This window comes from Nannospalax galili, unplaced genomic scaffold, assembly GCF_000622305.1.
Source record: "Nannospalax galili isolate Female #2095 unplaced genomic scaffold, S.galili_v1.0 scaffold686, whole genome shotgun sequence".
Classification (NCBI taxonomy): domain Eukaryota; kingdom Metazoa; phylum Chordata; class Mammalia; order Rodentia; family Spalacidae; genus Nannospalax; species Nannospalax galili.
This window is the reverse complement of record NW_008355472.1, coordinates 1,810,762-1,836,838: the sequence shown is the minus strand read 5'-3', so window position 1 is coordinate 1,836,838 and position 26,077 is coordinate 1,810,762. Positions and strand designations below refer to the sequence as shown.

General features: G+C 51.3%; 1 protein-coding gene across 3 annotated transcripts in view; it reads right to left on the bottom strand.

Moving 5' to 3' along the window:
- Positions 1–26,077, bottom strand: part of Pde2a (phosphodiesterase 2A) — a 95,487-nt gene that overhangs the window by 1,436 nt on the left and 67,974 nt on the right. For all 3 annotated transcript variants that reach the window (XM_008852738.3, XM_008852736.2, XM_017803066.1), the window contains 26 exons: positions 17,800–17,909; positions 16,913–16,968; positions 11,393–11,452; positions 10,602–10,755; positions 10,266–10,318; positions 9,995–10,069; positions 9,877–9,918; positions 9,223–9,291; positions 8,856–8,986; positions 8,004–8,115; positions 7,513–7,552; positions 7,358–7,421; positions 6,934–7,006; positions 6,648–6,825; positions 6,342–6,454; positions 5,181–5,258; positions 4,217–4,339; positions 3,397–3,467; positions 3,026–3,148; positions 2,610–2,697; positions 2,350–2,397; positions 1,326–1,400; positions 1,092–1,191; positions 739–851; positions 341–379; positions 79–185 (listed from right to left, as the gene is read on the bottom strand). In XM_008852738.3, coding sequence (XP_008850960.1) covers positions 79–185; positions 341–379; positions 739–851; positions 1,092–1,191; positions 1,326–1,400; positions 2,350–2,397; positions 2,610–2,697; positions 3,026–3,148; positions 3,397–3,467; positions 4,217–4,339; positions 5,181–5,258; positions 6,342–6,454; positions 6,648–6,825; positions 6,934–7,006; positions 7,358–7,421; positions 7,513–7,552; positions 8,004–8,115; positions 8,856–8,986; positions 9,223–9,291; positions 9,877–9,918; positions 9,995–10,069; positions 10,266–10,318; positions 10,602–10,755; positions 11,393–11,452; positions 16,913–16,968; positions 17,800–17,909 — 2,295 coding nt within the window. The remainder of the gene's footprint in view (positions 1–78; positions 186–340; positions 380–738; positions 852–1,091; positions 1,192–1,325; positions 1,401–2,349; positions 2,398–2,609; positions 2,698–3,025; positions 3,149–3,396; positions 3,468–4,216; positions 4,340–5,180; positions 5,259–6,341; positions 6,455–6,647; positions 6,826–6,933; positions 7,007–7,357; positions 7,422–7,512; positions 7,553–8,003; positions 8,116–8,855; positions 8,987–9,222; positions 9,292–9,876; positions 9,919–9,994; positions 10,070–10,265; positions 10,319–10,601; positions 10,756–11,392; positions 11,453–16,912; positions 16,969–17,799; positions 17,910–26,077) is intronic.

Here is a 26,077-nt window from a genome sequence, read left to right as displayed (position 1 = left end):
CCACTTAATGCCACTGGGTGTCCCAGGCTGCCCGCCCTCTTTATGCATGATCCCAGCTGTGCTGGCAAGCTCACTCACTTGTAGATGGGCATTGCAATGTGTTCCATGAAGCTGATCTGCAGCTCAGGGATGTAGGCTTTCTCCCGGTCCATCATCTCCATTGGCCTGTTGCCCATGGCCTTTTCCTGCAGGCAGCTGTTCATCAGGCCTGCCCCTTCTGCTCCTCAATCAGGTACCACAGGGGACCAGCTACCCCAAACCCTACCAGCCCTGGCTGGACCAGGAACATTTCCCCTCCCACAACACCACCCTAGTCATCCTGAGGTCACCCCACACATACCAAGTCTCCCTGGGAGAAGAACTCTTTGTAGATGAGTTCCTGGAAGGCAATACTCTCATCATCTCCTGCAAGTCGGATTTGTCCACCCAAGCCCATTCCCAGAATGGCAAACTGAGACCCAGTGACTCAGTCCCACCCATGGCCCACCCTCATCAGCTTGCAAGTGGAGGGTACAGTACAATGTCTAGATCCTACCCACTTCCCCAAAGTCACTAACTTGCTGTGTGACCCTGAGTAAGCCAGTGCCCCTCTCTGAGCCATTCATCTGTCAGTCTGAGAAGGTCTGTGGGTGCTGATTCCCCAGAATATAACCTTTCTGAGTTCAGCACAGAAAGTTCGCAGGCTGAGGGGCAGAGAGTATAGCTTGTGTTTTCCGAGGATGGAGGGGTAGTGCTTACCGCAATCTTTCTGGTGGTCTTCCAGCCCTTGGTCTGGTCAGAGAGATCACAGGAGGTCATGAGGAGGCAGAGGAGGAGCCTGTGGTGCTGCTTGTTGGTTCTGTCATAGCCCACTGTTGGGGGACAATGGAGTCAAGGAGAAGGGTCCAGACTCCTTGTCTATCCCAGTGTGCATCAGAGAACAGAACATGTCTGATGGGAACCAAGAAGCCAGTACTGGGTCTCCCTGGAGAAACACTGAGGCCAGAAAGGGCTGAGGCTGGGAAAAGGCTGGGTCAGAACCTCTGAAGATGCTCAGATGGGCAGATTTCCACCCTGACCACCCATCCCTCCCCAGCAGCAAGGTCCTGAACCTTCAGCCATCTTCTGAAGGTCCTTGAAGATTCGGAGGTGGTGGGCCAGGTCTGTGGCCAAAATGATGTCTCTCATCAAGTCTAGCATACGCTGATAGTCCTGCAAGAGGACCAAGGGAGGGACACTGTGATCTGCCACATACACCCCATCCACTCCAGGAGAAGCTCCCTCAGCTCCTTCTGTCTGGCCAGTCCCCAGCTTTCAACCCCCACACACCCACTCAGCCCCATTACCTTCCGGGAAAAGTGGTCAAAGATGTTGCAGCCGTGGGTATTGAGGATGGCGATTGCCTGAGCAAAGTGGTGCCTCTAGGGGTGGTAAAGAGAGAGGGATACCACTGGGGCTAAGTGGCTCCCCTCACCACAGACCCCGAGAGGCAGGAGGGGTCCAGCAGAGCCTGGTCCCCAAGCTCAGCAGAGCAGGCAGAAAAGGAAGTCAGGGGTGCCAGTTTCCTTTCAACCCTCTGTGACCCAGTCCTAGTCAGCTCCATGCCTGAGAGCCCTCAGCTGTCACTAGGAGGGGCCCAATAAGGGTTGCTTGGAGAGCCTCACAGGCTGGAAAAAATTCTGAACTGATCCCTTGATGTCTTGGACACTAATTCATGCAAAAAAAAAGGGGTGGGGGTGGGGGTGGGGAAGACAGTGAGGAAGGAAGGACAAGGCCTTGTCTCCAGGTAGTGAAGGGCTGTCACTCAGAGGAGAAGCAGGCTCAACCCAGAGGACAGAGGGCAGAACCAGGGCTGCCACCAAGCCTCCCAGGAGACAGCAAGTACACATCTCTGTGGGTGTGCAAGGAAAGGCAGCCTCTAGAGGGGTGCTGTGGGAGACAGCCTGGAGCAAGGTGACCTTGGCAATGTGCCTCCCACTGCACCAAGACCTGCACCAGGCACAGGAAATTCAGATGTCTCGGGGCTTGTTCCTGTCCTGGCCCAAGAAGCTCCATGCTGGAGGGAGGGAAGACCAGCCCCAGCAATCTAAGAGTAAACTCTGGGGAGCTGAGCAGCCCCTAACCCCTGGACCTGAAGAGGCCGGGCACGATGAGGGGCGGGGCTTCACAGTGTCCTACAAACCAGGCTCAGGTTGACCCAGTGACTCCATTCATACCCCATCTGCGCTTGCTCCAGGAAAATGAGCATGCGTGCCCGGAGTGCAGCTCTTGCAGCCTAGCTAGACAGACAGCGTGGCTTGGGAACTGTGTAACTTTTAAGTCATTGGCCTCTGGGGGCTCGGGAAAGGGGCTATGCAGAATGGTGATTACCTCCATGACAGAGCCCTCTGAGCTGTAGAGCGCAGCCAGCACAGATTTCTGGAAAGGTCCAAAAAAGCTCCAGTCACCCCTTCTATCCAGTCACCCCTTCCATCCAAATGGAAGTGCACACTTCCCTTTGGGGCTGAACATTGCTCCCTCCCATGCCTCTGGTCTCACTGACTTCCACCTCTCTTCAGACTGAGAGGGGCAAGGCTAAAGGTCCCCATTGTGAGGGCAGGTCACCACTGTGAGGGTGGGCAGACTCTCACCGAGGCCACCTGGAAGGAGTTGTTTGTGCCTCTGTGGTCCAGGTCGTGACACATGCAGGAAATAAACAAGGCAAAGATCTCGATGTCCCTGGGTGGGAGGCAGAAAACAGAAAGCCATCACCCACAGCTTCCTCCTTGGGTGCTCCAGAACAGGGACAGCTGGATGATAAGGGCAGGGGTCACCCAGACAGGCAGTCCCGGAAATAAACTATCATTCATTTGGAGTATCGAGACCCTGGATGGAATCAGGTCCATTACTCTATATGACTGAGCATGCCCTCATGAAAGATGGGGCTATGTAGTCTGCCCCCTGGGCATGTAAAGGAGCTGCCATGTAAAGGACTGGCCATGTAAAGGAGCTGCCACATAGAAGGGGGTCACCATCACTGCCAGATGTGAGGAGAGCAGCCACTCACTCGAGGTAGTTGGTGAGCTCCAGGTTCTTGTACAGCAGGTAACAGAAGTGGGAGACAGAAAAGGCATGCATCCAGTTGTGGTAGGGTGGATCCCGGTAGCCCTTCTTCACCATCAAGCAGAACCTGGGGGAGGAACCAAGACCGCAGAGGGGCCTCAGCTTCTCCTCCTCCAGGCTCTGTCCATGTCATTTCTTGCCTTTCTTTATTTATGACTCTGTGCCTAGGAATTGTTTCTCATTCATGGATTCTCCCTACCCACACAAGACTGGGCCTCCCCTAGTCATCCTCAGAAAGATCCCTCCCCAGAGTGCTGAGGACAATAGCAGGGGTGGAAACTGGAGCTCTGTACCAAGGAGAGCTGAGACACATACCGGGCCAGAGTTGGGCAGTCAATTTTGTAGTTATTGATGAAGTTCATGTCCTGCAGCATGCTCAGGATGGCCTATAAGTGGCAGGAGGGAGGTGGCAGAGGAACTGTATCAAGATGTGGCTCCTGCCTCCATCTTTCTTGAAGCCCCATACTCAAAATTTTAGACCCTTAGAACACCTAAACTAGAGGACCATTAAATAGCTAAACAGACATGCTCAGAGCTGTGAACTTTTTCCTTTTTTAAAATAATTTTTTTGCTTTATTTTTATTTTTATGTGTATGAGTATTATGCTTGCATGTATGTAAATGCACCCATGTCATGCAATGCCCGTGGAGGACAGAAGAGGGCATCAAATTCCCTGGAATTGAAGTTACAGACAGTTGTTAACTGCCATGTAGGTGCTGGGATTCAAACTCAGGTCCTCTGCAAGAACAGCCAGTACTCTTAACCACTGAGCCATCTCTCCAGCCCCAGAGCTGTAAACTTTTAGAAATATAAGGGGTATGAAAACTAAGAAATGTTGGAACCAAGCTCACATAAAAATCTTAGAACACAGGCAGAGGCTGTAAGCCTCAAGGCCACATGCCCAGGATATCAATGGTCCCAGAGCAGCTCTGGGTCAGCAGTCAGTCCCACTGCTAGTCCCTGGGCAGCCCCATTGCCCTAGGACAGCAAACCACATGCCCACTCCATCTCTAAAGGATCCTCCATAGCCTCGCTCAGTGACTCTGGCTTACCAGGAAATTCTTATACATATCTAATTGAAATCTGTGCCTCTCACCCTCTGCCTCCACAGCCAGGCAGAAGAGGGCCAGCTCACCATGGAAGTGTCGTCCTCAGGCAGAGAGCGAGGAGTGTAGGTGAAGTTGGCAAAGTTGGAATCAATGGCAGCCACAGGTTGGATCCCATCGTGGAGCAGTTTGGTGTATTCATCATCAGAGACCTAGAAGAGGCGACCAGGCATTAGCCATGGCCTCCCCAGTGTTTTTCTTCTCAAGTTCCTATGCAGGTGGCAGGGGGTCCCTTGTCCAGCATGCAGTCTTACCAGGCAGATGACAGCTCTGCAACCCACATGCCTGTGTCCCCTGCCTATGCAGATGGCCACTTTTCAACTATGACAGCCTATCCCGGGAATGTTTCTTTGTGACATCCCATGGTGGCTTTTCACAGACAGGTATTCTAGCAGTCTGTCTCCCTGGGAGACCTTTCTAGTATCTAACCTCTATCCTTCTTGCTACTGATTCGAGACTGCTAACACCAAGTCCAGGGTACAAATAGGGGGAAAAGTTCCACTGAACAATAATTGTCACATGGTCTAAGCTAAGACTTGGAGAAGCTCTTCTGGCACAGGGACTGGGAATAGGGTGGAATATTAGCAGTTAGGATTATCCACGGCTACATAACCACCGTAGCCAGGGAGCAGCAGGGAAAAGCTCCTGGTGGGTTTTCAGCCCTCAATGACTCCCAAGATGGAGTGCCCTCTCTGAACATGAGGACTTGGCTGAACTAAATTCTCCCCTGATTGAGACCTGCTGCCTGCTTCCAGCCTGAGGCTGAACTAAGAAAAAGGCTTGGGAGAGAGTTCTATGAGGATGGTTAGGAGACAGCCCCTAGGCAGAGCAGGAGGCCAGATATTGCTCTAGGTCTGTATTCACATTCTCAGAAGCCAGTCATCAGAAAGCTCAGCCTGGACCCAGGGTCACTGAGGATTCTAGGAGGCAGGGAAAGAGCGGGAAGCAGGTGGGCCCAAGACTCTAACGACAGAAGTTCTATGCAAACCTCACCTTCATGTGGTACATCATCATCTCATTTGCCAGGTGGCTGCGATACTGAGCCTCATTCACCTTCTTGTATAGGAGAGACTAAGGGGAGAAAGAGAACGACAGGACTATAGTGGCGGCTGAGACATAGAATGACCAGACTGATGCAAAGGGGTCAAATTTCAGAAGTTCCCCCTTCCTGTCCCATTAGGGTTCCAGTGTAAGCCCTGAGCTACAGCCCAAACCACAGGCCCCACCCCGACTTTCACCCTCACTGGCCTCCTCCATTTTCTTTTTCTTTTTTTAAATTTCTTTTTATTTTATGTGTAGGAGTGTTTTGCCTGCATGTGTATATATGTGTATATATATATATATGTATATATATAAAACACGTGTACAGTGTCTTTGGAGGCCAGAAGAGGACATCAGAGGACATGTGGGTGTTGGAGACCAAACCCAGGTTCTCTGCAAGGGCAGCCAGAGCTCTTAGTGTCTGTGCCATGTCTTCACTATCTCCCCCTCCCACCCCCTGGTTGTTTTCTTAACATCTGAGGCACATATAGAGTGTCTCCTGAACATGACCCAGACTTCAGTGATAGAACCTGGCAGGCCTTGGAGGTAGAGAGCAGCAAGGAGGGGTTAACCTCAGGAACCTGGGATGGATTTCCAGGCCAGAGCTGCCAACAACCTGGACAGCAAGATTCAACATTTGCCAAAAAGAAGTTGACCAGCAGAATGGGTTGAGGTTGCTTTCAGAGAAAAGGGAGCAGAGGAGCAGATTTTTGGCAACAAAATTGAGTGTGTGTTTCTTGTTTGCTAAGACACAGTAGCTCAGTTTGGCCTCAGATTTGTTAGGTACCCAAGGGTGGTCTTGAGCTCTTGATCTTCCTGCCTCCCCCTCCCAAATTCTGAGATTACAGGCCTATGCCACCATGTCTAGTGCAAATAGGGTTTTTTTTTTAATGGTCCTCAAAGGCTGGGTGAACAGGGCAGGAAATAATATCCCCCATTTTCAGGCAGAACTGAGCCCCAAAGCAGCCAGCATGTACTGCAGGCTGTTCAGCACCCCAGTGGCAGGGATCTGAGTCTGAGCCCTGGGAATGGACAGAGCAGAGCAAAGAGAACTATTGTGGGGAGCTGAAAGGAAGGTCCCACATCCTCCCGGCCTCGGTCCCACTCCCTCACATGGGCGATGCTGATGCCGCAGTAGATGGAGAAAGCTGTGGCCAGGTCCTCATCGAACTTGCTGAACCATGGCCCATTGATCTTGTTCACCAGCTCGGCCACACCGATGACCTCTGGGGAAGCAAACAGAGATAGAAGAGACCGTAAAGAGATTGAAAGTGATCTGCCTCCTTGCAGCTCCTCTGGGAAAGTTGCATGCCTGGGCAATCCTAATCCCTTGGGCTCGGGATGCCAGCGGAGAGCTGGAGAAACGTGAGCTGCTCCCGCCCCCTCGAGGCCCCGCCCCTCAAGGCCGCGAGTCCGCACCCTGGTTCTCATTCTTGATCGGGAAACAGAGGATGTTGCGCGTGCGGAAACCGGTGCTGTCGTCCACGCCGCGGTAGAAAAGCGGATGGGCATACGCGTCGGGGATGTTCAGGATCTGTCCCGTGGTCGCCACGTGGCCCGCGATGCCTTGGTCCGCCGGGATGCGGATCTCATAGCTCTGCCGGGACAGGGATGGAATAGAATGCATGAAGTTTGTGGCCAGGCTGTAAGGGACTACCTTCAAATCTTTGGCCTGTTCCCCAGCATCCCTTGCGAGCTCCCTCACCTCATCGTCCACCACGCCCCCGTCGAACACCTTGGCCACCAGTTCGTTCTGATCCAGCAAGAACACGGAGCAGCTGTGGGAAGAAGGGATCCACGGGGTCCTGACACCCCTCGAACCACTCATGACTGGGGTGATGATTTCTGAGGACATGCAAGAGTGTCCTGAGCTGAGATACTGTCCTGGCCCATTCCTAGACTTTCTCTCTCTCTCTCTCTCTCTCTCTCTCTCTCTCTCTCTCTCTCAGTCCCTATTATGTGTCAGACCCTGTACTAGGAGCTAGGGGACCTGTGGCAAGCAAAGCTAGTGCTGTCCCTTCTGAAATAAGGGCTTGGTCAAAAGGTAAGGCCAGACAAGTGGGCAGGGAGAATGGGGGGGGTAGGACTGAGGCCCCAGCCTCCCTCCTCATCCCTGTAGATTCACTCACATCTCGGCATTGCTGAGGTTTCTGGCCTCGGTGATGATCTCCTGTAGCAGGACAGAGACATCATCTGGGGGAGGGGAAGGGAAAGCACCATGAGACCAGAGGAGTGCCAGGACAAGCCCTCCCACCTCTGCTCCCCAAAGAGTTCAGACACTTACCCAAATGAGTGAAGAGGTTCTTTGCCACTTGGAGAAGAGCCTGGGATGGAGGAAGTGGAGATCATAAAGGGTTAGATCATCATCACCCTAACAAGCCCCCTGCCTCTAAAAGAGCTCTAGGACTTTCTTATTCCTCCCCTAAGGCTCACAGAACAGGCTGGAAACTGACCAAGTCTAATAACATTTGGCTTCTAAGTGAAGGACTTGGGGAAGTAGCCCAGAGAAGATGAGTAGACATTGCCTGGGTCTCTCTTAACACCCACCTGCTTTTACTGCCCAGATGTTGTGGTAGTGCCCATGTTCAACACTAGAGGGCCATCACAGACAGAGCCTGCAGCCCCTGTTTCTACAGACCTCCCTCTTTAAGAGATTTCCAGGTCAGTGGGTTATCTAGCAGCAACAGGGCAGTGCTGCCGTTGGTCCAGTATAACATGGGCACCTGTCTCCCTTTCTGGGGCCAAAGTTGTTCCCAACTCACAACCAGTACTCACCTGGCACTCACACTTGAGCTTCTGCTCCTTCTGGAAGGCCAAAGTGCTAGTGAGCACTGTGCCAGTGTAATAGAAGCAGTGCTGGATCACATGTTCATCCTGGTCTGTGAACCTGGAGTAAGGGCCAGGGGACCCAACAGGAGATGGAAGATGGGCTGCTCAGCCTTTTTCTCCTTTTCTCCGTGCCATCAAGAAGCCCGTATCTACCAGCTAACAGAACTCTTTCCTCACTGGGGGCCACTCTACTCTCTCCCTCTCACTCAGGTTAGAAGCTCTCTCAAGGGAGAGCTCTTCTTCTCAGACCAAAATATGGGTTCCTCCTTAAGCTAGTTGCTTTGTTTTTGTTTGTTTGAGACAAGGTCTTACTATGTTGCCTAGGTTGGCCTGAAACTGCTAAGCTCAAGTGATCCATCTGAGCCTCCCTAGAAGCTGGGACTGCCCAGCATGCCACCATACCAAAAGCGCTATTGCTTCTTAAAGCCAAAGCCTTATCTCCATCCACTGATTGGAGTTACCCAGACCAAAATGGTCTCCTCCCTCAGACTAGAGACTTGCCAAGGTCAGAGTTGGCTGTCCTCCTGATCCTCCATGATGGCTCTTCAGCCTCAGAGAGAGAAAGTGGCAAAGAAAACAGATGATGGCCAGTCAGCTACCACCTGTGTCTCAGCCACCAGCTGCTACAAGAGTCTAGTACTCTCTTCAGCCTCATAGTCTTGCATTGAAAAACTGCTCAGCTCATCACTGCTGGGGTAACACTCTTTCCCTAACCCTTTTCCCACTCTGTTATCCTAGTGGAGTCCTGCCCTGCCTCTCAACTCCACATCCTGATCAACATCATTCCCTCAGACTCACAAGTCTCCTCCCGGCTTGTTAAAGGCGCAGGCCAGGGCCACCACCTGGTCAGTGGCCCGGCTGATGACAGGAACACACAGCATAGCCTGCAGCTCACAGCCCAGCATGTTTTGCAGCTGTTGTATATCCTCCTGTAAAAGAGAGGCCAGGAGTAGGGAGTCCGGGAAGGGAAGAAGGAGCAATGGACTTTCTCCCCAGCCCTCCACCACACTCTACAACAGGCTGTGACATGGGGGTAAGATACCACAAAAATCCCTGGGTCTTGTCTCCCCATTCTAGGCTGCCTTAGTACGGAGACTCTGGGGGATGATCAGGGTGGGGAGGGTCCCCTTTCCCTCTCCCCTGGTTTAGCATGGCCACCACTTACAGATGTGAGGTCCTTCAGCTGGATGGACTTCTTGTCTTCCACCACCTGGCCCAGGCGTCCCATGGTCAACTGGGGAGAGAGGAGAGACTGAGTTGGCCCAGATCTCCATATCTTAGGTGATTGCAACCTAACCTCACCTTCCAAATATGGAAGTTTCAACAAACTCTTTGAGCAGTCCAAAGACTGGATGGAGTCAGTATTGAGGAGCAGAGAATGGGGGAGGAGGGAGAGTTGAATCATCTACAGTAGACTCTAGGATCTTCCCCAACCAGAGAGAGATAAGTCAGCTCCAAGGAATCTCATTGATTTCAATATAGTCTAATAGATTCATATCTAGAAATACTCCAACAAATGCGAGCTGGTCCCACAGAGGGTTCTGAACTACATAAGAGATTGTTCCTGCTAGAGCCTGGTCATGAGCTACTGTAACAGTATATATAGATACTTTATATATAAAGTATATATACTTGTAATATAGGGTATATATATATATACTTGTGATACTTTTAAGTAGACCCCAAGATATAGACCAATCCCACCAGATTTCAAGAGATTCTAGAGGGCCCTGTTCCCTCCAGGCAGATCCCAGGAATGCCTGGTACCCCTTAACAGTCTCTGCAGACTCCAACTCAGGGGAACAGAGGTGGAACTCACAGGAAAGCTGATCTCTTCCCCCAGCACTTTATCTCCAATGACCTATGAAGTGATGGAGACAGGTTAGTGGGAAGGCAGACACAGATGGCCACGCCCCACAGTGGACCTGGACCCTCACCTTGCAGGAAAGCTGCAGATTGTCCTCTGACACTAGCAGGAGGCAGCAGCGGGATGCCTGGGTCTCCTGCTGCAGCTGCGAGGGGACAGGCAGAGCGGGGCTGAACACTGGGCTGGGGCCACCCTCTCCCCCTCCCTCTGGCCTGAGGGTTTTCAGGCTTTGGGTGGGGCGAGGGGAAATGTCCCAAACTGAACTGAGGGGGCTTAAGGGGTCTGTTGGTCTCTAGGGAGAGAAGAGATGGGAGGGGAGGGAGGGATGCTCAGGGACTCACATATCGGAGGACTTTGAGCTGCAGGGAAGTGGCATCCAGGTCGTAGAGTTCCCCTGTCAGGGCGGGAGGCGGGTCACAGATGGCTCGGCCTAGCCTGGGGGCTGCCAACCTGTCATTGACTTGCCCCAGGCCCCGACCCTACCTTGCCTTCGGCCCCACTTGACCAACCAGATGGCCTAAGTTCCTACCTAGTGTTATCCGAGTGCCTCCCACCCCCATCCCCCACCCCCGCCCCATGCAGCCACCTCTCCGGCCCCGCCTACACCACAGACCCGCCGCCCTTCCAGGATCGACCCTGCCAGGCCCTGGAGACCTGCCCAGGTCCTTGGCCCTCACCGCACAGTTGCAGGATCTTTTGGTCACGGTCGGTGTACTTCTCCCCAACCTTCTGATCTTCCTTGGACCCTTCCGGGGAATTCTGAACCGCTCCAGGAGCCGCACCGAGCCCGCGCTGCTGCAGGGCCTGCACCCTCCGCAGGGCCACAAGGGTCTGCGGGGGGGGGGCGGTCAGCACACCAGCCTCCCCCGTCCCCGCCCCGTTCTCGATTTCTCTTCCTTGCTCAAACAAATCCCTATGCCCGCAGTGCCCATTGCCCGCCCCAGTACCTGCACCTGTATCGGTCCCTCTGTTCCTATATCCGTTCCTCTGCCCCTGTCCTAAACAGCTCAAGCCCTTGGGGCCCTCCCTCTCCTGAGAGTTCCCACTGCCCCGGAGCCTCCCTCCACCCATGAACAGATTTAAGAGCTGTCTCCATCCCCTGTCCCCAGATACTCCCAAAGGAAGACAGGATCAGACTTTTCTGCCTCACACCAATAGAAATCTTCCTTTCTGGTTAAAATCAGACTGAAATCGCAGGCAGAAAAGAAACTCAACTATGTGCAAGGTATTTGGCAAAGCTTGTCTCACCACTAACCTAGGGAGGCAAGTACTATCATTCTCCCTATTTTCAGATGTGAAACTGAGGCTCAGAGAGGTTAAGTGGTTCCCTCAAGGTCCCAAGGCTCCAAGGTGGTGGAGCTGGAACCGGAAGCCAGGTCCGTCCAGCTCCCTGGCCAGGTCACCTTCCCATCAGCTGTGATAAGGGTCTTCAGCAAGCCCCATGCTACCATGGTCCTGTCCCACTCACATGCTTCTCTACCACCTGCAGACTCCTCTCCTCACTGTCACTCAGCTGGCCACAGTGCACCTGGAAGGAAGGGAGAAGAGACTAGCTATGACTTTTCCCAGCCTGTCTCTACATGCATGCCCTCCCAGCACACACCAATCCCTGCCAACACATACACATGGCCACAGTCTGTGGCCTCCATGTAAGCCCATCCTTCAGACCAGACATTTAGCTCTGGGGAAATTCTTTCTGGGAAAGCCTTCTAGGGCAGATCCAAACAGTGGAACTTTTCTGTCTCAGTCACATCCCTTTCTGTCCTCAACGTCCCATTCCTGGGGCAAACATTGTTCCATGGATGGCACAGTCCAGGTGTATAGTGTCAGCAAGAGGGACTTTGGACCCCTCTCCATCTTCCACACATGGGGTTCTTCAGGCCCTGGTTACAGAATCAGTGGAACATGCCTCCCCCTACCCGCTCCATCCTTTCTGAGTGAGGTTTATGCTGTCCTTTGCTCATGGGCAAAGGTGCCCAGCATGACATATCTGCCAGGGGGAATGCGTGGCTGAAGTGAATGGACTGATCAATGCTTTTTGCCTTACACATAATTCTCATCACTGTGGGATACAGCTCCACCGTGCAAATGAGCCAGGTCCAGAAAAGTTGAGGGACTTGCCCAAAGTCACCAAGCAGAAAGTGGCAGTGTTAGGACAGCTCCACCCACTCCCTTGCCTTCTTGCCCATGCCTTGCATTTTTGGATTCATTCCTACCACCCCCATCATCCTGTCCCCTGTGCCTGATACCAGGGCTCCCTTCAGCCATCTTTCATGCTCTGGGAATCTCTCCATCCTGCTTGGGTGTTTTGAGAGGAAAATAGGGAAAGGAAGCATGGCAGTCTAGAGGCCCAGGGCCTGCCAGCAAGGCTTCCCACCTGCCTCATCAACTTCCTTGGCTTACTCAAAGCTGCTCACCACCTGTGGAGCTTCCCACAGTGCTTGCATTGGCGGGGGGGGGGGGGGGGCTCCTTCATCCTCCCTCCCAGGCTTCAGCAGCCCCTGCCTTGCCTCTGCTCTGGGTCCCCTGCCAGGAACAGATGGAGAGGAGACCAGCAGGTTCTCAGGAAACTCAGTCTAGCCAGGGGCAGGATGAGTGGGGGTATACTTGGCAAGAGGTGTGGGACCTTATACCTGAGGGAGACAGAGGTAGAGGGGGCAGGGGAGGAGCATAGAAATAGAGACAGCCTATGCTGGGGACCCCAGAGGGGATGGTATCTGGGAGGCCTCCTGCACTAGCAATATAAGCAGAGGAGGAGAGAGGGGATGCCTGTAGGCATGAGGCTGCCGTGATAGGGCCAAGTGGGAGGTATGTGGAGAGATGAGGACCCAAGGGGGCAGAGTCCATGGGGCTATAGATGGAAGAGCCTTGTGTGTCAACCTATAAATTTGTGATTTAAGGAGCCATGGCAAACTTTAGCATCTGACATCCATCATGTCTATGGAGTGGAGGGTAAGTGAGGGGGGAGCAACACTATAGGTAGAGTGACCTGGAAGAGACCTGGGTGACCAAAGATTGTGTTGAAGTTTAAGCTAGGAATAAGCCTCCCTCTGAGACTCTCACAGCACAGGGGCTGGAGGGCAGCTGAGACCAGCTTCCTGTGGTTTATGTAACTCTGCCTGCATTTTATGGTTAGTGTGCAGAGGAGAGCACCTTCCTGTTCCTTCTACCTGGACCCATCTCTCAGGAGGAGAGAAGGTTGGAACCCCTCTAGAGCTGTGGAGCAACCAGTTTCTGAGCTTCCCTAAGGTCTGGACCCAGATGCGGAGCTGGGAGACAGAAAATTCTTAGGGAAAGGAAGAGACTGTGGTGTACCTTGATCCCAGGGTGTGCCGCTGGGCTGCCTCAGCATGTGTTCAAACACACACAGGTACCCTCCTGAAGAACCTCAGGCCAAAGTGCATGTATACACTTACACTCACTCTCTCATGGAAACACACACACACACACATTCATATACCCACACCTCCAGTGTCTACACTACCCATATGTGTATATTCATACAAACACACACAAAAGGAGCTTGGACACTCAGAAGCCACACACTTCTGACATCTTGCCCCAATACAAAGCCAATCAATCACCCCAACACACTTGCTTGTTAATTAGGGTGGGTATCTGGGGCCCAGTAGAGAGCACTGAGCAGTGAGCACTGGGGTTTAGAATGATTTAAAAACCTAAGCACAGCCACCAAGCCCATCCTTACCAAGTTCAACATGACATGAATAGGCATGAACACCCTATTCCCATGCAAGGAGTTAGCAAGCATCGCTGGGGGTGGGGGGCGCAGGGAACACAGGCATAAATCATGCATCAAATATCAGAGACCAAGGGTTGCCCATGCCTCAAAGGGACTTGTTATCCTAGAACTGCAGAACAGAGCTGGAGAGTTTTCACACAAAGAATCTGCAATCAAGGCACCTTGAACAGAAATGCAAAAGTTCAGAACTCAGCCACAGCCATGCACCTGGACAGTGTGTTTTAGGCAAGGCCTCTGCTAACTGTAGTTCCATCAGACCCCAATATTTCCCACAGAGCTCCCTGGTCTCTGTGCTAGCACTTGCCAGAGTTTGCAGTTCTCTCTTTAATTTTTTCACCTCCAGACTGTGTAGTCTGAAAGCAGGAACTGAAGGTCTGTCTTGGGCATTTCTGTGTTCCCAGAACATAGCACATAGTGCTTGGCACCTCGAAGAAAGAGGCCCTGGATGGATGAATGCATGGATGGATGCATGCATGCATGGATGCATGGATGGATGCATGGATGGATGCATGGATGCATGGATGGATGGATGCATGGATGCATGGATGGATGAATGGATGGACTGGAGGAAAGATAGCTGACTGGGTGGGTGGGTGGTAAAAGAATAAATGAATAGATAGAGGGATGGATGGATATATATGTGTGTGTAAATGCGTGGACACCACCAGCAGGGACCCAGAGAAAAGATGAAGCTGGTAACTCATGGCCCTCCCTCTTCCTTCAAGTCCCTCTGTCCTTGGGATGGGGAGCAGCTGGGTACATCATGGCTGCCTGCGCTGCCTCTAGGAAGATGAAAATGCCTGTGACCCAGGGAGCAGCTGTCAGATGTGTGTGCCTTGGGGAGAGGGCATCCTGGGAAGTGCATTTCTACCTGACTGGGAAGATTCAGGCTTAGAGGAAAACTGGACAGTCAAGCCATCTAAACTCCCTTCAAGAAAGAGCTCTCTTGGGGCTGGAGAGATGGCTCAGTGGTTAAGAGCACTGGCTGCTCTTGCAGAAGACCTGAGTTCAGTTCCCATTACCCACATGGAGGCTAGCAACCATCTATGACTCCAGTTCCAGGGGATCTGATATCCTCTTCTTACCTCCATGGGCATTGCATGACACAGGTGTACTTACATACATGCACGTAATACACTCATACACATAAAATAAATATAATAAATAATTTCTTTAAAAAAATAGTACTCGCTGCTCTTGCAGAGGACCTGAGTTCAATTCCCAGCACCCACCTGGCAGCTGATAACAGTCTGTAACTCCAGTTCCAGGAGATCCTCTGCCCTCTTCTGACCTCCCCAGGCACTGCACAACATGGGTGCACTTACATAGATGCAGGTAATACACTCACACACAAAATAAAAAAATAAGTAAAATATTTTTTTTAAAAAAGAAAGAGCTCTCTACTGCTTACTCTATTTGAGAAGATAAGGGAACAGCTGTCAGAAACTTCTGATGGCCAAAACCCAGGTGACATCTTCCTTGACCGGATGCATCCCTCATTTCAGCCTCACTGAGATGACACTCTTCACCCAACAAATAACCTCCTTTCTCCTTACCTTTACTCATGAAGTTACCTCTTCCTGAAATACCCTTTCTCTTCTCTTCCTGCCCACCTTCCTATTTATACCCCAAAGCTCTATATGGGGCACCCCTTGCTGCTCCAACCTTTACTAGAGCACCTATGGGAAGCAATTATTTCATTTAGCTGTGGTGACCTAAAGATGTCCCTCCCTGTCCCCAAACTGAAAACTCCTATAAGTAGAAATGGTTTGTCCCGGCCCCCAGCCAGGAGTAGCTGGGCAAGTTAAAAATGACCCTGGCCTTTCCTCCCTCTAGAAAGCTAAAGCCCAGACTCCTGGCTTAATACCAGTCAAGGTGAAGAGCAATCATGGTGGTCATCCTTCTGTCCCAAAGGTAAACAAGTTCCCAAAGGCCCTCACCTTGTAGGTAGTCTTTCCCTTTCCACCCAGTCCTCACCACCTCAAGGTGAGGTTAGGCTTCCGGGAGGCCTGGTACCCCCATGCAGGCCGAAGTCACTATCTCCCCACCCTCACTTCTGCACCTGCCCCTGGCCCTGTCCTTGGTCCACCAAATCCAAGACAGATGGTCCAAGGAGAGGGGGAAGCAGAGCTGAGAACTCTGCAGACAGCAGATTCTCTCACTGGGGGAGCAGAAGCCAAGAGTGGGGAGCTGCAGAGGAGGGCTAAGCTCCTACAGGGAGAGGAGGCACAGCATCAGGGAATCAAGTCAGGCTCCCCCTCTCCGCTGGCAGCCGCCCCCCACTCCCGGTGACTGCCCTGCCAACAGCTGGGGAAAGGTCAGGTGCCTCAGAAATCTTTAATTCCCTTTTAATGAGCTTGGGAGGAGTCCCATGGTGCACGGAGGCCGACTAATGTATCTGTCCCTGGTGACACCACTTGGACATGGGCAGCTCCCCATCTTGGGGTACTAGCCCTTTCCTGGGACAGGACAAAGATTTTGGGTCCCATCTCCATATCGGGGAAAAAAATATATTAGCAGAGTCATGTTGGCTGTCAAGAAGTCTGAGGGACCTGGTAAGGGGCAGCAGAGAGCAGCGGGAGCCGGGGCAACCAGTCCTACTGAGTTAGTTCCAGGCCCATTCCAGCTTTACACAAAGGCTCCTTCTCCTTGCTCAGGGCTGCTGTTCCAGGAGGCTCCCTAGCTGCCCGGATGGCACCCAGACAGCTCCACCAAGGGTGCCCTCCTCTCTTCAGGGCCCTAGCTCCAGGAGTCCTGATCTCTAACCCCATGGCCTATGGTGTTTCTCTTGGTAGTGGCAGTCTCATGTCCACCTAGCCCCACTCAGTGCCTCTCAATCACATCCATCTCAGTGTTCCTGTCCTCTCGAACGATGCCCCGAACCTATCTGGAATTTCCCAAGTGGAAAATGTGCAGAAAGCTGGGTTTTGTGACTCTGGGGGCTGAGTTCAGACAGGGCTTGGGTAATGAATGGGTTAGTGACTTGTTTAGTCCAACTAGGGTAAAATCCAGCACTGGGCTAAGGGAGATGGGATATGGGAATCCCAGGTAAATCAAGCCTCCATTTGCCTCCAATCTAGTCCAGTGTTTTATACACACACACACACACACACACACACACACACACACAGATATATGTACACAAGCACATACCAGACAGACTCCACCCACAGCTTTCTCTCCTTCCCCCATCCAATCCACAACCCAGGCACCTGGGCAGGCTCTTACCAAGATCACAGCTGCCACAGTTCCAGCCTCCTTGTCCAGCAGGGGTATGACCAGCACTAAGGGGAAGAGGGCAATGAGGTGGTCCTGCAGGCCCAGTGCGACCCAGAGATACTGAGCAGGGACCCAGGGAGGGAGACAAAGACTCAGACAGAGAGACCGGGACAGAGACACAGAAAGACCCGGAGACCCGGTGAGACAGAGAAGGGACCTGAGTCAGTGACCTAAACAAGCACATCAATGACCCCTGAATAGAAGGAAATCCCCTCACTTGACAACTTTCTTGTGATCCTCCCAAAAGCCCTGGGAGGGAGGGAGGCAGGTGAGGCTGAGCACCCTTATTCTGTAGGTTGGGAAACTGAGGTCCAGAAAGTGGAAGTGACTTGCCCAAGATCACTCAGCAAGTCAGGTCTCCTGACTCCCAGTCTTGTGCACTTTCCACATCGAGACAGAGGACAGAGACCTAGAGAGACTGAGACACGAGGCAGAGAGAGACATGGCGGACAGAGGGGCATGGAGGGGGTAAGAAAGAGAAACAGAGATGTGACGAAGAGCACATGACAACTACAGTCCCATCTGGCAACAGGCAGGAACACACTTGTAACTGTAACCATCAGTCACTGACATCTAGTAAGTGCCAGGCTCTCAACATGCCCCAACTCGTTTGTGCCTCACAACACCCCCTCAAGACAGCCACTGGTGTCCCCATTTTACAATCAGGAAATTGAGGCTCTGGGAGATTAGTAGCATGTTAAAGAGAGAATTAGAGGAGGGATTACTGGAAACACAGAGCAAAAGAAAGAAGACAGATGAGGATGGGCAGAGAGCAGACATGACCTGGGGGTAGAACCACAGCCCTCCCCATGCCCAGTCTAGTCCCTAGCCCTTACCTTGGGTGTCAGGAGCCAGCGGAGCCACCAGCCTGGCCAAGGGCTTCCCTGGTAGGTCCGAGGGGTCCAGTCCATTGCAGCTCAGTCGCTTCTGAGAAATCACAGCCTCTCTGAAAACAAGACATGGTCCCGCTTCTCAGCCCCTGGATCACAGAGGAGTTGGAACCCCAAGCCTTCTCCCACCCCGACTCCACCCCCCTGCCAGCTCAGAGAACACAGCAAGCTGAACCCTGCACACATGCAAGGATCTAGATGATTTGCCTTGTGGTCAACATGAGGACAATAAAAATGAATCAGACCCTGCCTTACTCCAACCTCTTGTGGAGGGGCTGACAGCCACAGCCTGGCTTCTTGTGGAAGATGTGGGAAAGGCATGTGTGCAGAGCCCAGGGCAGATCCTTGGGCAACCATGAGGGCAGAGATTATAACATTGGGGCTCACAGCTAGGCTGTCAGGTTAACAGTAGCCCTTGCTACTTGACCTTAGGTGAGTGGCCTAACTTCTCTGAGCATCCCAGGAGGAACGAAAGTTCCCCATCACCATCCACATAGCAAGTTTTGGTGGTAGGCATGAAAGAGAGACTCCAGAGGTAGCCAGCCCAGCTGACGTTACTGGGCATTTCCTGTGCACCATTTATAGGTTATACCAGGCAATTTACATAGATTATGTTTTAGTTACTTTTCTCATTGCTGTGACAAAATCAGCTCAAGGAAGGGTTTATTTTGGTTCAAAATCTGAGGGTACAATCAATTATGGCAGGAAAGTGTGGCAGTGACAGCAGCTCTAGGTGTGGTGGCAGGAGTGTGAGGTGGCTGTTCACACTGCTTCCAGAGTCAGGAAGCAGAGAGAGGAATGATAATGTTCAGTTTGCTTTCGCCTTTTTCCCTTTTATTCCGTCTGTGACCCTAGCCCATGGGATGGTGCCATCTGCCTTCAGGGTCGGGTTATCCTTCCTTAGTTAAACCCCTCTGGAAAAAGAGAAAACAGACACATCAAGAGGTATGTCTCCTAGGTAATTCCAAATTTAGTCAAGTTAGGGATGAAAATTTACCACTACAAGCCCACCTGCTACTCAAACACATCAATTGAGTTTTAACATTCTTGCCCTGGTGCTCAGGCTCACAACCACCTCATAATGCAAAATGCATGTGGTTTGTCTGTAAGAATCACCCAAAATCTTAACAGTTCTAATATTATTGAAAACTCCAAAGTCTCTTCTGAAACTCAAGGCAATCTCTGAAGTGTAATCCACTGTAAAATTAAAAAGCAAGTCACATATTTCCAATATATAATAGCATAGAATAACCATTCCCATTCCAAAAAGGACCAGCAAAGAAAGATCAGACCAAAGTAAGACTGAAACTCAGCAGAGCAAACATCAAATCTTGAAGATCCCTGTCTTGGTGGTATCATCTGGGTACCAACAGCCTTGGCAGCCCCAAGATTAACTATCACAGATTAACTAAGGCATTCCCAACATCTCTATGGGTTGGAAATTATTGTCATCTCCATTTTCAGATAAAGAAGTTAAAGTTCAGATAAGTTGCTGGGTGTGGTGGTGTGTCCTTTTAATCCCAGGGAGGCAGAGGCAGGAGGATCTCTGTAAGATCGAGGCCAGCCTAGTCAATACAGTGACTTCCAGGAGGGCTGGGACTAAGGATACCTTGTCCAAAAAAAGGTACAGGCAAGTTAAGTAACCTATCAGAGGTCACATTTCTAATTAGCAGAGTGAGGCTTTGAGCCCAGGCAGCTGGTACCAGATTTGGGCTTAATCACTATACTTGGATGATCCCAAAGACCTGTGAAGTGTGAGCCTCAATCAGGAGATTGGTATATTTAGGGGATGGGAGCTGAGGTAAGAAATGAAATCAACCCAGACTTCTGGCTCCTTAATTAAGCACCCAACTTTTCACCAAATGTCACTCTCTGATTATTAACTGCCCTCGGTTCCTCATCTCTCAAGCTACTTCCACTTATTGTGTTTATAGGAACAGCCTAGTGTGGAAAGGGGAGAAGCTGGGACTCTGGAGCATTCAGTTGGGTTATTAGAGGAATCTAGCACAGGCCATGTGAAGAAAAGAGAGGGAGCAGCTTGCAAATCACCAAGTCAAGAGGTCACATCTGCTAGAGAAATCAGAGACCAAAGAGGGTGAGCATCTCTTTCAAGGTCATACAGCATTCTGAACCAGACTCATTTCCTCCTGGCCTCTCTGACCAATTCAGAACCTCTAAGATTCAGTGGCATTTTCTACCTGCTAACTAACCCTTATGCCCAGCATCTTTGAGGCTGCAGAGTGATGGGCTCAAGTTCTGGTCTGTTCCAACTGCTTGAAATCACCCCAGGAAGGAACAGGGATCCAGAATGGCAAGAGGGCAATGGGAGCCACCTTTCCTGTTGACTAAATTGATGAAGGCTGAGGCTTCTTGGGAGTTGTAACCCCAACCTGCTAGTGGCCTCAGACACGTGGATTATCAGGAAGTCACAAGTGGGGGGGGCAATGGTCCCTGTGCCTCCAGTCAGAAAGCTCTGCAACCCCACTCACCAGCCCAGAAGTATCCTACTCTCACTCCTAGACCTCACAGTTGTCTCTCTCTCTCTCTCTCTCTCTCTCTCTCTCTCTCTCTCTCTCTCGGATTCTGATGATGGGATCTGTCCCCCAGCCTATCTTCTCTTGTGCACAAAACTCTCCTTTCTCCACACATGGTCTCATGAGTCTCTGGCTCTTGGTTCATGAGCTCAGATTCCAGATACCAAGAGCCATGGAGGCACTAGAGATGCCCTGAATGTCTCTGAAGGGCTATACCAGCCTGAGTGTATCTTCTCTATCTGCTTGTCAAAACAGCATAACTCCACTAGGTCTTCCACAGCTTGTCTGAAAACTGTTCAAGCCGCCTCCCTTTTCCTCAGCTTCCCTCAACAGCTGATGAGTCACTTCCCATGTGTTGCTCACAACTGTCCCCTGCTTTCTATTCCCAGGCCACTGTGGAGAACCTTGACCCCAGCCTCTAGTCTCCTGCCTGAATTTCCAACTGTCTTCTCTAGCACAAGAATCCATTAGATGAAAGGCCTCATGGGAACATTCTGCAGTCTCAACCCATATGTCCCTTCCCAGTCAGCTTAGGTACTAGGAGCTGACTTGAGGGGTGGGTGGGGCCTATGCACCACTTAAGGATCTCAGCATCATGTGGAGACTGACATACAGACCCATACCGGAGCCAGAAGCCAGGATTCAAAGGGAGGAAGAACAGGCTTAGACCACCTTCATGTGGGATGGGAGTGGGGTCCGAGATGACTTCCTGAAGGAGATGCCCAAGTCTTAAAGGACACCCAAAGGTCACTCAGGCAGATAGGCAAGGATGAGCAGACATAGGGAAATGCATGTGCAAAGGCTCAAAGGAGTGAGGCGTATATGCCTGCTGGAAAGTCCAACCACAAGGAAGACTGTGTGGCTAGACAGTGTAAGGCAAGGCCAGAGAGGGTGCAAGGCCCTAGAGAGCTGGGTTTGATCCTGAGGGCAGGGAAACCCTGGTGGGGATTTGAACAGGAAAAGACAACTGTTGTCCATCTAACACTGGAAATCTAGGCTCAGCGATCCAGTGAAGAGAGGCAGGGCTGGGGCAGATCAACCTTGATTGGAACCAGTCCCCATCAAGCAGTAGGGCCTCCCCAAATCTTCAACTCTCAGGAGTTGGCACCTCGCTCTGTACCTTGCTCTCCCCTGGTCCTGTCATATCCCACAGCCCCAGGGAGGAATGCAACAGGCATGTCACATTTTCCCACATGGGAACCCATTTACTTGTACACATTCTTCCCAGAATTGCTGCCCCCTGAGGGCCCACAAATGCCCACAGACTGCAAGTCAAGGTGCTGAGTTGAGAGCTCCCCACTACATGGGAGAGGCTTACCTACTACTAGACCCTGAGCTATCCCCAACCCTTCCCTTAGAGGCCCTCCTGCCTCCTCCCTGCCACCCCCTCCAGGTTGATGCTGAGGACTTGGGAGTGGAGGAGGACTTCACCCCCTCAGGACCAGCTGTCCAAGCTGAAGGCCAATGACTCAGTCTTGGTGCCACAGTGGTCATGGCATGCCCCACTGAAGAAAAAGACAGATGGGCACAGAGTGCAGAGAGGAACGGGTGTGGAGTTTATGACAGTTCCGTTCCTTTAACAACTATTTGTTTAATGGAGAAAAAATAGAGGGAAAAGCTGTGTCGGTAAGGTCAACAGTCTGGAAAGCATCACGTGCCCAGGTCCTTGCCTCTTCCTGGAGCACCCACATCCTCCTCTGTTCCTCTTCTAGGATGTAGACACCCCTCCTTTACTGAGACCTGCTCCTACCTGCCCTCTCACTGAGCCCCATCCCTCATTGAATCTCATCCTTCACCAAGCCCCACTGGGCCCCAGACCTGAGTAGCCAAGTCCCGTACTAAGTCTAGCCGCTTCTCAGTGAGTCCTTTTTCATGAGCTCTAGCTTCTCACTGAGCCCCACCCCTCACTGATCCTCCATCCCCCACTGAGCCCTATACTCTAAGTCTCTGTCTCTCAGCCTCCATTTTCCACTGAGCCCCATCCCCTCACTGAGCCTCTAACCCTCACCCAGCCTCTGTCATGGTTTATATCGTCAACTTGATAGGATCTAGAATCACCTTAGAAACAAATCTCTGAGCATGTGTGTGAGGGGTTTTCTAGATTACATTAATTAAGATAGGAAGACTCACCCTACATGTGGGTAGCACCACGCCATGGGCTGGGACCTCAGACTGAATAAAAGGAGAAAGCTAGCTGAGTATGAGCATTCACTGCTCTCTGCTTCCTGGCTAGATGCAGTGTGACCAGCCTACCCTTCCTGCAGCTGTGCCCTGCTCTGCCAGGATGGGTGGTATCTCTTCCAACTGTAGGCAAATTAACCCTTGCTGTCGTAGGTTGCTTTTTGTCAGGCATTTTGTTGTAGCAACAAGGAAAGTAATTAATACAGCCTCCATCTTTCACTTAGCCTTCATCCCTCTCTGATCCTTCATCCCTCCCTGAGTTTCCATTCCTTTACTAAGCCTCTATCCCCCACTGATCCTCCAACCCTTCAATGATCCTCCATCCCTTCAATGATCCTCCATCCCTTCAATGACCCTCCATCCCTTCAATGATCCTCCATCCCTCACTGACCCTCCATCCCTTCAATGACCCTCCATCCCTTCAATGATCCTCCATCCCTTCAATGACCCTCCATCCCTTTAATGATCCTCCATTCCTCACTGAGCCTCCATCCCTTCAATGATCCTCCATCCCTCCCTGATCCTCCATCCCTTCAATGGCCTTCCATCCCTTCAATGATCCTCCATCCCTTCAATGACCTTCCATCCCTTCAATGATCCTCCATCCCTCACTGAGCCTCCATTCCTTCAATGATCTTCCATCCCTCACTGAGCCTCCATTCCTTCAATGATCCTCCATCCCTCACTGAGCCTCCATCCCTTCAATGACCCTCCATCCCTTCAATGATCCTCCATCCTTCACTGATCCTCCACCCCTCATTGAGCCTCCATCCCTTTCTGATCCTCCATCCCTCACTGAACCTCCATCCCTCACTGATCTTCCATCCCTCACTGAGCTTCCATTCTTTCAATAATCCTCCATTCCTCATTGAGCCTCCTTGGCAAGAAGTTGTCTAGTTGGGGTCTGAAGCAGACTGGAAGGTTGTGATGGAAAGCCTCAAGGGGTTTTCTTCTCTCCAGTTTCAAGTCCCCTTGTAGCCCATAGGATTCAGGGCTGGACCAGCTCTAGACACCAGAATGTCTAACCTCATTTCACAAAGGGGTAGATGGAGGCCCAGGGAGATAGCATGGCCTATGACCACAGCCAAATTGCCCTGGAGCAGTCCCAGGCTCTTCTGTGGACAGGCCCTCCCTTGGGAGGCCATGGTGACCAGCCCCCCCTTTCTGAAGACTGACTCTCAATGCCAGGAAATTCTCATAGAGGCCTCATGAAGAGAGTCTCTGCTGGCTCATTCAAGATGAGAAAGGCTTATTTAACAGGTGGAAAGAGCACAAGAGAGCACCAAACATCACTAAAGTCAAACCACATTTGAGGTATGAAACTGGGCATGCACTCAGGTTGGGGGGAACATACACAGCAGACCAGGTTGCGGGGAGCTCCACTCTGCCTCTCCCTCATACCACCTTAGTTCATATTCTGCCCTCCACCTTGGCTTTATCTGTCTTTATGAGCCAGTATCCAGTCACACCTGCTGTTGTTTGCCTGTCAGCAGCCGCCAGCAGCTGGGTTTCCAGCAGGAGTCCCCCACCCCCCACCACCACCCACACCTCATCCTGCAGGCAGGCACCTCCTCCAACCTCCTGAAGAGAAGACAGTCACAAGGTCACCTGAGAGAAACCTATACCCAATCCTACCCATTTCACAGAAAGAGACTGAGCCAGAAAGAAAATAATTTTCTCAAGGTCAGTCAAGGTTAGTCACTAGTTGGACTTGGGCGTAGAAGGTAGCTAACAATCACTGGGAATTATGGTAAGTACCTGGCATCCACTGTCTCCCACCATCTCACTGAACCAATAGGGAGGCTCTTAGGGTGGGACACATCGAGGCAGAGATGAGGTTGACTAAAATCTAGGCCTATCTGTCTCCCATGTCAGTAGCTTTCTCTCTTCACCACACCTGAGCATCAAGCCTCATTCTCTCCAGAATACTGGAAAACAGGGTCAGCCTGAGATCTCTCCTTCCTAATGGTGGACCCAAGCTCACTCAGACTTCAGACACCAGACACAGGTGTGCACAGGCAGGCAGAACAGATTCCAGAAGAGAGCACTGGACTTGAATCTTCCCCCTCTGTGCTTATCAGTCTAAATGAGTGCTGAGCTCTGTGTGCCTGGGATGCCACCATCCCGACTCCTTGCCCCCACTTCCTGGAATCCATGGCTTCTCTCTTCCAACAGGTACTAGCCTAACATTTTCACAGAGCTCTGAGCTAATTATATTTGAACATTCACTTTTCTTTTTTTTTTTGCCTTTTCCAAAGGCTTTACTGGATATTAGTAGTTGTGGGAGGGTGCTAGCAAACAGCCACTGATGCAGAAGATCAGAGCTCCCCACACCAAGCTGCCTGTTCTCAGACACCACCCACTCCGCCAGAGAGTCTAGTGTAGAGAGCCAGAGGCAACCCCCACAGGAGGCTCTCCCTGGCCCCTGATCTTGCCATTCTGCACCTCTCCCCCAGGGACAGTGAGGAGGTGAGCTTGCATTAAACCAAGAATCAGGGATCCAAGGGGCTGGCTCAGAGGAGAAGGGAGGTATTACAGCTTTTTGTTTTGTTTTGTTTTTTTGGTCTTTTTGAGACAGAGTCTCCCTGTAGCTCGAGCTGTCCTGGAACTCACCATGTAGACCAGGCTGGCCTTGAACGCACAGAGATCCGCCTGCCTCTGCCTCCCAACTGCTGGGACTACAGGGGTGTGCCACCATGCCCCGCTTATTACAGCATTTTTATCCTTAAGATTCTGATGATCAGCTGGGCCTAGTGGCACAAGCTTGTGAATTTAGCTATTCAGGAGGCTGATGTAGGCTCAAAAGTTCAAGACCAGCCTGGGCTGTCGGAGTAGATTCCAAACCAGGCTGGACAACTTAGTGAGACCCTGACACCAAATAAAAATGTTTAAAAAGGAGCTGGAGGGATGGCTCAGCAGTTAAGAACACTGGTTGTTCTTGTAGAAGACCCAGGTTTGAATCCCAGCACCTACATGGCAGCTAACAACTGTCCATAACTCCAGTTCCAGGGGACCTGATGGCCTCTTCTGTCCTCCGAGGGCATTGCACGACACAGGTGCACTTACCTACATGCAGGCAATACACTCATACACATAAAATAAAAATAATGAATAAAATATTTTTAAAAAGGTTTAAAAAAAAAGGCGAGTACCACTCCTTGGCATATACCCAAAGAACTCATCCTATTGCAGAGACACTTGTACATCCATGTTTGTTACTACTCTTTTCACAATAGCTAAGAGATGGATGCAACCTAAGTGTCCCTGAACCGATGAGTGAATAATGAAAATGTGGTTCATTTATACGGTGGAGTTCTACTAGGCAGTAAGAAAAGATGAAATTTGCAGGTAAATAGATGGAACTAGAAACTGTTACTAAGTGAAGTAACACAGACTCAGAAAAAAAAAAAGTATGTTCTCCCTCATATATAGATCCTAGCGCCAAATCCTGATGAGTGAGTATGTATCCAGGCATAACTACAGGAACCAGGATAATGAAAAGGAACCAG